This window comes from Pinus tabuliformis, chromosome 4_2, assembly GCF_031772625.1.
Source record: "Pinus tabuliformis cultivar Carrire ecotype Pingquan chromosome 4_2, CPIR1, whole genome shotgun sequence".
In the NCBI taxonomy this organism is placed as follows: Eukaryota; Viridiplantae; Streptophyta; class Pinopsida; order Pinales; family Pinaceae; genus Pinus; species Pinus tabuliformis.
This window is the reverse complement of record NC_142304.1, coordinates 17,752,765-17,764,680: the sequence shown is the minus strand read 5'-3', so window position 1 is coordinate 17,764,680 and position 11,916 is coordinate 17,752,765. Positions and strand designations below refer to the sequence as shown.

Sequence of the window (11,916 nt, the reverse complement as noted above, 5' to 3'; positions counted from 1 at the left end):
TGCTTGAAATTGAGTAAAACCTTAGGGAGATAAGTTGAAAATATGAGTTGAAAAAGTAGTTTTATTATTTTATTATCTTTTAATCTTTTTACTTTTTTACTCCAAAAATGGTGAATCATCCCCCATGGTTTACATCATTATCTTGAACCTATTGGTTCTTATAAATTTTATTTTGGTTGTACATTTTTCTTAGGAGGCCCATTTTAGACCTCATAGTTCCCTTAATGAAGGAGAGAAATAAAGCTCGAGTACATCTCCACTGATGAGCAGAAAGATGCTCTTTTGATGAAGATGTTTCCCAAAGAGAATTTCATGTACTTTATAGACAAGTTGGGGCCTATTGAGATTAACCCTATCTTTGAGAGGGGGTGTTGATGTGACCACAAGATGGATGGACATTCTCCCTATATTTTCTGAGAGGTCCAGGGATCTCCCCAAATAGAGTTTAGTGAGTGCCTCTTAGGGTGGAGACCCATATTACTCCCCAAGTAGGGTTGAGTGTGGTCTCTTAGTATCAAGACCTGGACTACTTCCCATGAAGGGTTGAGTGAGGCATGCCAGCTGCTAGTATTCCCCAGGAGGGTTGAGTGGGTGCTCCTCAGGAGGGTTGAGTAGGTGCTCCCTAGGAGGGTTGAGTGAGTATCATAGTATCTTGGCCTAGTGAGCCATTGGATTTGAGGACCAAGTTACTCTAAGAGAGTCTATCCTTAGATGCTAATGATATTCCATGGGTCAGGTACCGACCAACATACGAAAACTAGCAGATGTTGATGTTGTTGATGATGATAATTTGATATAACCTTTTCTTAGAGAATTTTTTCAACTTGAGAACATCTATGATAGCCATTATGAATACCTCCCTAGTTAAGAGGGAGTATTGAATTTGTGACAATGGTTGGTCTTCAAAATGTATATTTGGACATCTAATGTATTTATATTTCTTATTGTAAATCATATTTTAAATGCTAGAGTAAAAAAAAAAATATGTTTTTAGTCAAGTCCCATTTGGACTTTTGAAAGAAGAAAATTTGAATTTTAGAAATTGAAATTTTTGGCTCCAATTTTGTCAAATCGACCTCCCTCCAAGTCAAGTCAGTCTAGGCAAAGGACACACCCTTTCAACCCAAGAAATCACTATATAAAGGCAACTCAACCTCATTATCTCACCCCCAATTTCTACTCTCTTAAGAAGATAGTTTATGGGCATCTTAGAGAAGATCAAGAAGGAAAATAAGAATGAATTAGATCTCTTTATCTCTCTCTCCAGCTCACAAGTTTCGATAGGTGCTGTCTATCTGTAGCTCGCATATTTCTAAGTAGTTTTTGTTGCAGGGGCTAAATTTTTTGGGCAATTGTAGGAGGTCGAAATTCTGGGATTTTAACAGTTGTAAGAGGGCTGAAATTATAGACTAGATCAGGTAGAGTGAAGAATTGGATCAATTTGGGAGGCTTGACTTGGAGCGTTTGACTAGGTGTGACCTAGTTAACAGCTAGAAGGTCTAGGTGTGTCCTTGTTGAATAAAAGAATTTCTCTATTGAAAAGGTTGGTGTTTTTCTCCTTAGTGGGTTTTCCTAGGGTAAATCATGTCTTCTCTTTGTGCATTGTGATCTCTACTATTCTATTGTTCTTGTATGGCTGACTTTCTGAAGTATAATTATTGAATGATATATTGGAATAACTTAAAATAAGATCTACATCAAAAGTAATTATCAATATTTTAGAAATATTGTGCTAGTATCTATTGCAATTATAAAATCAACACTATCTGGGAAGGAAGAAATTCTACAACAAATACACAAAATTCTGAATTAAAATTATAAATGATGGTTACTGGTTCACAAGAGGCATTTCATTTTATTTCATCTTTCATCCATTATTCATTGGATTCTTATTTATTCGATGATTCTAATTTTTAGGATATTATTTAAAATCCTATGAATTTTCATTCCACATGTCATGAATTTAATAAATTGCAAGATGATTTTTATTTTCATTTAAATAATGAAGAAGCAATTTCTGTAGCTAGAAAATTCTACATGAAACCTTTCTATTGATTCATTATCATTTAGGATTAGTGAAGAATCTTGTTGTACAAATAATCAACTAGGTTAAATTGAAATCTTTAATCAATTAACAATTTCCATCCTATTATTTATAATTTATCTTATACATTGAGGGATAATATTCCTTATGCATTATTTGATCTTACCAATTCACCACAAGTTGGTTTTTCAATATTCCAATTATCAAAGACTCGTCAAGAACAAGAGACACTCCCGTAACAACTAATGTTTATGTTGGATTATGCTGATATTGCTATGATCCCTAAAATAAGTCATGCCAAGATTATTCCACTATTTCTTCATAGTAATTTTACACATGATCAACACTTATCTAAAAAAATCATCTTTTCCACTCCATCCATTGTACATATCATGATAGAATTGAATATTTTCCAAAAGAATATTTCCGTGCAAGATTTCTTATAAATATTAGCATTCTTTTCTTGCATCAATTAGACTCTATATATTTTAAATTTTTTATTAATTATTATTGATTCAATTTTTGTTTCTAATTTATAATGTAAACATGACTATAATCTTTCATTTTTGTAATAATTTATGTTGATATTTCAATGTTGATAATTTAGTGATAAAGATGCATTAATTGATTCAATTGATTTGTTTCAAGTTGATGGAACAATATTAAAATTTCAAATCATGGGTTTGTTTCATCATCTCTTTGTTTCTATCATAATCAACTTTCATGATTTCGCACAAACTCCAGTACTTGATATCACTTCACATCATTCCTACTAGCTAAAATTCTCATCCATAAGTCTTTCCGAATATCTAGCATTTTTTAAACTGGATTTTAGCAACTCAATTGAATTTTGGTTTGAAAAATTATCGATGAAGGAATATTTGTTACATAACAATTTTTATGATAGAATAGAAACATGGTTGTAGGAATATTTTCAAGCAACATTTCATGTAAATAAAAATGTTGTTATATTGTCAATAATGCATGGAAGATTAGGTTGTGCAATTCTTTCATTCTCTCTTACTAGATTAATTCATCTTCTAATACTAATTTTTTATGTACATATGTTTGCAGGTTTGAAGAAACATGAATGGATCCATTGGAAATTTGATTTCACTTAGTTTTTTGTTGCTAAGATAGGTTAGATTAGGTATAGGAGTAGTTAATTTTGTTTGAGTTATTTGTCTTTTATTCACTCAAATAAACACAATTGTGAGGACATGAGTTATTCTCAAAGTGGAGACAAGTCATCACCAAGATATATTTAAGGAAGCTTACTTTACCTATTTTCCCTCCTAGTTATTTTTCTCATCATCATATTTATTAAACATTTCTTTAAGTTTGATCTTTTACCAACTAATCATTATGAGGACCTTTTGATGTAAAATGTTGAGTTTTGAAAAGTGTGAAGCAAGAAACATTTTAAGAGAATAAAATGGGAGAGAATCCAATCTTTGGTTATACATCACTTCCATTACTTTAATATTTTGATGTATGTCTTCCCTATTTTGAATTGGATGTCATAATTGTACATTTAGTATAGAATACGTCTTTTTCTATTTAGACTCTTTTATGTTATTTTCTTAGAATAACAAGCCAAGATAGTGACATCTCTTATATTAGTAAAATCAATATATCACAATCTAAAGGAAAGGATGTATTCACATGGTAAATTATTAATTAGATTTAAATAGGACTAAAAATCAAAATTTAAAATTGAATATACCCCTCGCTATTTAATTATTCCTTTCCTTTTTTTTAAACTACAATACAATGATATATATGTTGATTGATATTTTGTTATATTCAAGGCATATCTTGATGCACTATAAGATTTTATACTTTTCTATATCTTCATTTTCCATTTTATGTACTTTCAAGCTTTGGAAACATGGTTGTATTTGCTTCCATAATAAATTAGGCATATGATGGTTTTTCTATGGCTTTGATTTTCATAGTTATTTGAGATTATATCAATAGTTTTATACATTTTTCTTTACTTAGTTTTTTATTTAATTTCATATTTTGATTTCTTGATGTCTTTGAAGTATTATATGGGGAATATCTTCAAGGAAACACAAATTGGTGGCCCATGGAATCTATACTTTATCATTAAAAATGAGGTTTTATTTAACTAAATCACATCTTTATGAAGTTTACATTCTCCTACATTGGCTAGTGATTATGGAGGAACACTAAGACAAACTTTGAATGTTATGATTTTCTTTTAAATAGAGAAAAGAATCTCCCTTAGTTATTCTCCTTGAATCATATCCCTTATCCCACCACATTTAAATTCTTCGCATGGTAGATTAAGGGAAAGATTTTGGAGTTAAACTCATAAAGTATTAAATCTATTTCCTTTATCATATATAAATTAATCTCTTTTACCACCCCACTCTCTTCACCCAATTGCACATTGTAATTTATAACCAATCAAATATAAGGGGGGGAATTTAAATACAAGAGAGTTGAAAGCACTACATAGTGTGGGAAATATAAGAAAACCATTTAGGGGTATGAACGCTTATTGGAAACGAGGTTGTTCTTGTATAGTACCGAGACGTCTTCTATAGGACTATGGACACTTGCGGGAAATGAAACAATGTCAAGAAAAAGAGTTAAATTATACAAATAATATATGTTCGCTAATTATAAAACTCCATAGTCTTAACTTTTCTATTCAATAGTGTAAAAAAAGTATAAAATAAATATTCTATTTTTGGATATCATGGCATGCATGGAAAATATCAATTTTGCAGTCCTTATTAATGGCCTCCCTACAAATTTTTTCCAAGCTGCCAGGGGTCTTCAACAGGGATGTTCTCTGTCCCTGCTTCTGTTTATCCTTGCAATGGTTTCTCTAAGTCTGCATATAAAATGAGCTGTAAATGATAACCAATACAGGCCATTAATGATTTGTCGTGGGAATTTTATTTCCCACAGTTTATTTGTGGATGATATTATGGTCTTTGGTATGCTCTGTAGACTTTCTTGGGAATGCATTCATGGCATTCTAATTTTTTTTCAAAGAGCCACATGAATCCACATAAATGAAGGCAAACCTTCTTTCTATTCTGATGTTGAAGACAGGGAATCATTGGACTTTCTGAGTGTTCTGTTTAATATTGGAATAAAGCCCATAAAGGAAGGCTTCAAGTATTTGGGTTTTCATCTAAAACCTATTGGTTACAAAAAAGCTGACTGGATGTGGTTAACTGATCGTTTCTTCAAAAGAATAGCTGGGTGGGAGTTTAAGTGTCTCTCCATTGTAGGTAGACCAGTTCTGGCTCAATCAGTCTTGGCGCAGATGACAGTTTATTGGGAACATTTATACTATTTCCCAACTGAAGTGATTTCTACATTGAACAAATTGATGGAAAACTTCATTTGGGGTGGTAGTAAGGATAAAAGAAAATACCACTTGGCTAGTCTCTCGAAAATCTCTTTTCCAAAAGTATTGGGAGGTTGGGGTATAATGGACATAAGGAATTTTGGTAAAGCCCTTTTATGCAAGTCCTTCTGGAGGGGCATAAATGGAGACAGTTTTTGGAGCTCTACCATTAGAAAGAAGTACATGGGGAATAAATACCTCAGGTTATGGTATAGGGAAGGTTCAATCGGAAAACCTCATGGATCTGCAATATGGCAGAGTTTTCGGAAAATTGAATCTTTCTTCCTCAAAAACCTCTTTTGGAATGTCCAGAATGGCAGGGATGTGTATATTGGATATGATCATATCATGGGTTTGGGGGAGAATAACATTATTCCTATATCCATCATTATGGCTCTTCATCGTAAAGGGATCTTCACATGGAGTCAACTAATCGTTGAATGGCAGGGAGGCATTCCTATATGGAAGGACCAATAAGCTTTGGGTCTTAGTGATGAACTAGCCCAACAATGGGACAATGTCATGATGTCTATGAGAAGCTCGAGCATATGCAGAACTGAAGTAAAAGACTATCTTACATGGAGGGGGATCAAGGGGTGGGATGATATTCAGGTAAAAGATATCTATTCAGTTCTACTTAAAGATGTTCCTCTCCATTTCCAAATCATATTTCCATTGTCACTGTGGAAAACAAGGGTACCAAATAAAATTATTCATTTTTCCTGGCTTGTCTTTCACAACAAAAAGCTTACCTGGGAGAATCTACAAAAAGGAACTGGTCAGGCCCAAGTATATGTCTAATATGCAAAAAAGAGGAAGAAAATAATAACCACATATTCCTCACCTGCAGTTTTACTTATCAGTTATGGAGGGAACTAGAAGTTTTCCTTGGTTTCAGTTTAGTGGATCACAAAGTTATACAAGAGGCTTTATGTTGGTGGAGCTCACAGAACACATCTTTCAAATAAATTCCTCTTCTCCTCTTATGGACTATTTGGAAGTGAAGAAATAATATAATATTCTGAGATGGGAAAGAAGATAAAAAGCCTGTTTTTGATCAGATCATCACATTGTATAATACCATCCCTAAGAAGTTGTCCTCAAACAAATCCAAAATTACAGAGTATCAGAGGAAGATTTCGATGGTTTATCTGTGGGCTTTTTTCGATGGAGCAGCACAATGGGGTTCATGTGCTTGTGGCTGTTTTATATCGATGAATGAAGATCAACATTTCTCCATTTATTGGAATGCTGGATATGGTACAAACAATAAGTCCGAAGCCATGGCTTTAGCGGGCCTCCTTCAGTTCAACTCCTTTCTGAATATTCAAATACTTCAGATATATGGAGATTCCAAAATCATAATAGAACAGCGTTCAGGGAAATTATCCAGTAAATATCCATTGTTGACTGGATGGATGAACAGGATAAAAACATTATGGAACAACAGAAAGGATTACTCAATAAATCATGTGGATAGGTCACAAAATTCTCGGGCGGATGCACTGTCAAAGAAGGGTCTTGCAATACAGCTTGGTTCATGGAAAATGGAGATACAAATGGAATCTGCAACATATTAGATAGAAGATTTCTCTCTTCCAGGTACCTAAGTACAACTTTTTGGTTTTTTGTCTTCCCATGCTTCATAAACTATTTCATCTTCATCAAAGGTATGTTGGTTTTTCTGCCTTCATTTTCATCTTTTTTCATGGTGATGACTATTTCTGGGAGGGTCCAATACATATTTCCATGAGCTTCTTTGTTGAATATTATCTGTCTATGCTTTTGATATCTTCTACATTAGAGTGTTTTAGATTCTAAGTTGTCAGCTATGCTATCAGCTGTGATCTGTATACAGCTGAAATCCTATATATATATCTGCTATAGCACCTATCAGTTATTTCCTCTATGTATATATCTTTCATATGAATATACATCTTGCTTTTTTTTTCGTACAGAAAAAAAACATAAAAATAAAAAAAAAAAAAAAAAAAAAAAAAAATAGTATTAAGTACCAAACGCTTTAAAATTTATATTCTTTGATTCGTCTTATGTGGGACCCATAAAGGTTGGTCCAATGTTTAGGAATTTTGTGAAACTCATCACTTGGTTTTTAATAAATTTAAGCCCCATTATATTAACAAGCAAATATAGCTAATTCATTCCAGTGAGTCTCTATTTGTTGAGGCCTCAACAATCCCCCTCAACTTTTTTCGAAAAATAAGGGGCCCTTATATAAATTTTGAAAGTATCACATTGGTTTGGATTTTGTTTCCAATTTTTAGCAATCGTTGGGTTTCATAATTTTCTATTTTTAATATTCCCATCATCTTCCCCTCACTGAGCCCTTTCCGGTGATATAGAATTTTACTCATTTTGACTCCCAGATCAAAAGTTATGGCCTTTAGAAGTTTTGTGTTTTTCCCTATCCTGATGAGATGATGTGGGATATGTGGCCCACATGGAATGATGACATGGAAGCCTATGTAGCACATTGATAAGGTAGTGTTGAATAGGCTTACACATGTTACTCTTACGTCACCACCACATGTCACTTCACCTTGGCCATATTAGCACCACGTGGCACCTCCATGTAGATGACACGTTAGTGTTGTCTACCACATTAGTGTGTATGTCATGTCATCTCGAGTTCTCACTAGGTTTTGATATTCTGGTAAATTTTTATTTCTTATTTCTTATTTATTTATTTAATTTAATTATTTTAATTTGTTTTTAATTATTATTTTAATTTCAATTTCAATTTGTCTTTTATTATTATTCTTTATCAAGTTGATATTTTTCAAGGAAGGGGGAAGACAAGGGCTCTGTAATGTTGTTACATAGTATTTTGTCACACCTCCTGCACTTCCCTGTGACATACCCTAAAGTACCCTAAACATGATCATTATATAGTATACTCATCCATGTATACAGTTCAGATCCCTCCCTTAACTTTTCTTGGAAAATGTTTGGAGCTTTCCCCGAAGAAATAGCTCTTAAAACCCTAAAATGAAGGTCATCGCTCTTGTGAAGCTCAAAACCGTGATGTTCGCCTGTTGTACCATGTTTGACCCATGATGGCATCGCTCTGTTCCCTTGCATACCCACGATGATCCAAAAAAGGTAATTTTATCAAAGAGGATGAGAAGCTTCATGATCTAGAAGCTTCCAGAGCAGCGAGATGGAGGTGGTTTCAGATAGATGAGGTTGAATCCTCCTAGCTTGACCTCTTTGTCTTATCCCTATGAGTTACACCCTTGAGATGTGGGCCTAATCCTATCTTTGGAGGAGTCCTAACTCCCTCTCCCAACCTATAAATTCCTCTTCTCTGATTCCCAAAAGGTTGGTCAGGTGGATCTATGTCCATTTGCACCCCTATGCTGAGCTTGTGCTTAGAGGCTATTCATTAGACTTGGAGAAGGAGTGTGGGAGAGTTTCTTGGCTTGGACTTGGATTACCACTCAAGGAGAGCCTTTCAACATCAAGGCTATGGTTGTAGGCTTCCCCTTTATTCTTTAAATAATAATACAACTGCTGGTTCATCTTCCCAAAATATATATGTTCATGCATCTATTAGTTTGGCATTCGTTTATCAACTAAATAAGTTAATATTGGATTAGCTATTAGTTTTGGCATGGTTTTTGCCTCTTGGTCATTTGTGTAGGTACATAAGAGCTGAAAGAATTAGGAACAAGGTTGTGACACAAGTGGTTAGAGGATTTCAACAAAGGAAATCATATTAGCATCAGAGTAAGGTAGGTCTTCTCTCTTGTTCTATTTGTTCAATTATAATCTAGGAAGATGTCTAGTTGATTGTCCCTTCGGTTGCTAGACCCACTCATTGGGATAGAGGTATCACCTTTGTCCGTAGAGAGGATTAACCTTGTCAACAAAATGGCGATTCCACTGGGGAGCCTGTGACCCTTTCAATCCAATCTTTCACCATGATCTTTTGTCTAGTTTGACCAACTGTCAATTTTTCGGCTTGTCTGCATCAGTCTAGGTTTATACCATCATTGATTACTGCCTTAGAGTGCTAAGTCTAGATTGTTTCTTGGAATATTTTTAGTTTTTTCCCATATTCCTCACCCATTGCAGGTTTTAACTTTATAGTCACGATGGCATCACGGTTTTTACCTTTATAGTCACAATGATCGTGGTTTTTACCTTTACAATCACGATGAAAAAAAAAACTTCATTTTTTGGTCATGCTGAAATCATCACTACTTTTTCTATACAAAGTAGTGATAACATCGCGGGTTTTCCTATGCAATGTAGCGATAATGGCAGGTTTGGATATGTAAAGTAGCATTGATCCTTGAATATGAGAATTTTTAAGATTTCTTCCTTAGAATCCAGTGTCTCTTGGCCCCTAAGATATTTTCCCATCTTGTATGCTTGTATTTGTCAATGTTTTGATTGATTTCCTTGATTAATTTGCAAAAAAATTCTCATTGGCTTCGAAGAGAAATATGATTGAATTCTAGGGTTTCTAGTCAATTGGTCATCACTTGCTACTTGTTGGTTTCATTAAGATGCTTGTTTTGCTGATTGGTTGAGTCTTGTTTTCTGTGGAAAGCATTGAAAATGTCATTTTGCATTTCTTTTATCTTGTACTTCAAAATTTACTTTTCATGGAAATGCATTAGATTAGTTGTGTTGAAAAATTATTTTTTGAGATTATTATTGAGAATAGATTACATTTTTTAGTGATTGAAAGCTAATAACTATATTAGGTGCATCAAATCATTCAAAATGAAAAGAAAAGCATAATTCATATAAATGCATCTTAGTAAAGTCAAAATCATTTTTCTTTCGAAAAGTTGCATTTAGGATAGTGAAAAGTGGAAATCATTTTTACTTTTGGCATTGCATTTACTAAAATGAAAGATTAGATTTCGTTTTCACATTTTGCATTTGGAAAACGAAAGTGAAATTTAGTCGAAGGAATTTTTTGTGATGCATTTTGTTTTATGCATTATTGATTGACATTTCTTCCCTTGATTAGTCTAGCCTTCATTGAAACGAAAGTTTTCATTTTCTCATATAGTTGTATCATAGGTGTTCAAGTGACATCATTTTGAGCCTCAAAACTAAAACTTAATTGAAGATAAACTTTAAAATCTATCAATTAATCTAATGAGCATTTGAAACATTAACATTCATGCTTAGTGGTCTAGGCTAGAGATGTGTTCCTGCATCTTTAAAACTTAGCAGTTGTCATTCGCTCTTGCATTATACAATGCTAGCACAAACTTGTGCTCCCTGTACTATCGAGTATATAAAGGGAGACCCTCGTAGGTTGCAAACCTTTATCCATAGGAAGCCAAGTATACCGCCTGGTAAACATGATACATCGAATACAACATTCGGGGATATTTCCTACACGTATGTCAAGTCCTTGGTAAATTTATTTGTTCAGGTGTATATCGCAATTCACGGTTACTTGGTACTTATTTTGCCTAGAGTATCCGGAGTATTCATTTCAATCTTTTCTGACTCCTTAAATTTGAAAAGATCATCGAGCACTTGTCCTTTCAAGCTCGCTAAACCAACGAAAGCGACTAGAGTCACCTTTTCATCCTTTTCTCGACTCTTAAAACATGAAAAGGCAAAGTTTTTGTTTCAAATTATAAAATTAATTTACCATGGAACAACATCCTTCCTATGGAAATACTCCTTAGTAGATCTTAGGTTGATACCAATGGAAACATTTCCTGAGTCTACCAGTCAAGGAAACCCCTTTAATGGGAGTCCTAGTCCTTTTCCTTCTTTCGGAAACATCGATGCTCCTTATATGGCAACGTTGTCCCTTCCTGGATTGACCATTGGTATGCCAGTTTGGTTTCTTCGACCTCGGTGGTTCTGAGTGTCCAAATTGCTTTTCAACCAATTTCTCCTCCACCTGAACAACATCAACCTCATGTTGATCTTAAAGTTGACACCCTGCCTTCTTCACCTATTTCTTCACCCCGTTCTTCCTCTTTGCTTGGTGAAAGTCTAGATTCTAGTAATTTGGAAGTTAAGAAGAAGAAGAAGAGGACGAAGAAGAAGAAGAAAAATAAGCAAGGGGGAAACCAAGAAACCATTGCTACAGATGCAATTGGTGTAGAAAAAAATATTCCAAGCAGCCCAAAAAATTAAAATTCCATTGCATGTTATGTAAGGGTGACCACCTTCTTCGGAATTATCTTGGTATTCCCAAGGTCTTAAAAGTGTGGTCTTCAGGTTCATATCGACCTTTGTCATCAACCTCTAGCGATCATGTTTATGATAAACCTTCAACTAGTAACAATAAAGCTCGAGGGAAAAAGGGAAAAGTCAAATTTCACTGTGAGTTTTTTTAAGGTAATCATGCAATTCACCTTTGTCCTCTTATGGATGAAGCTTCCAAAGAGTTGGAAAACCTTACAGCTTCTCAACCTCATCTTCCAACTGGGTATTGAAAGCTTTTCCCTGATCCTTCACTAGTTGATTG

General features: G+C 34.0%; 1 protein-coding gene across 1 annotated transcript; it reads left to right on the top strand.

Moving 5' to 3' along the window:
* Nucleotides 1–6,580: 6,580 nt before the first annotated feature.
* LOC149168150 (uncharacterized) lies at nucleotides 6,581–7,018 on the top strand. Its single transcript, XM_089424832.1, has one exon. It carries the CDS (start codon nucleotides 6,581–6,583, stop codon nucleotides 7,016–7,018), a length of 438 nt encoding a protein of 145 aa, XP_089280958.1.
* Nucleotides 7,019–11,916: the final 4,898 nt, after the last annotated feature.

What these genes read in the sequence shown, in the direction of transcription:
- LOC149168150 (XM_089424832.1), top strand. Translation starts at nt 6,581, where the DNA reads ATGGTTTATCTGTGGGCTTTTTTCGATGGAGCAGCACAATGGGGTTCA.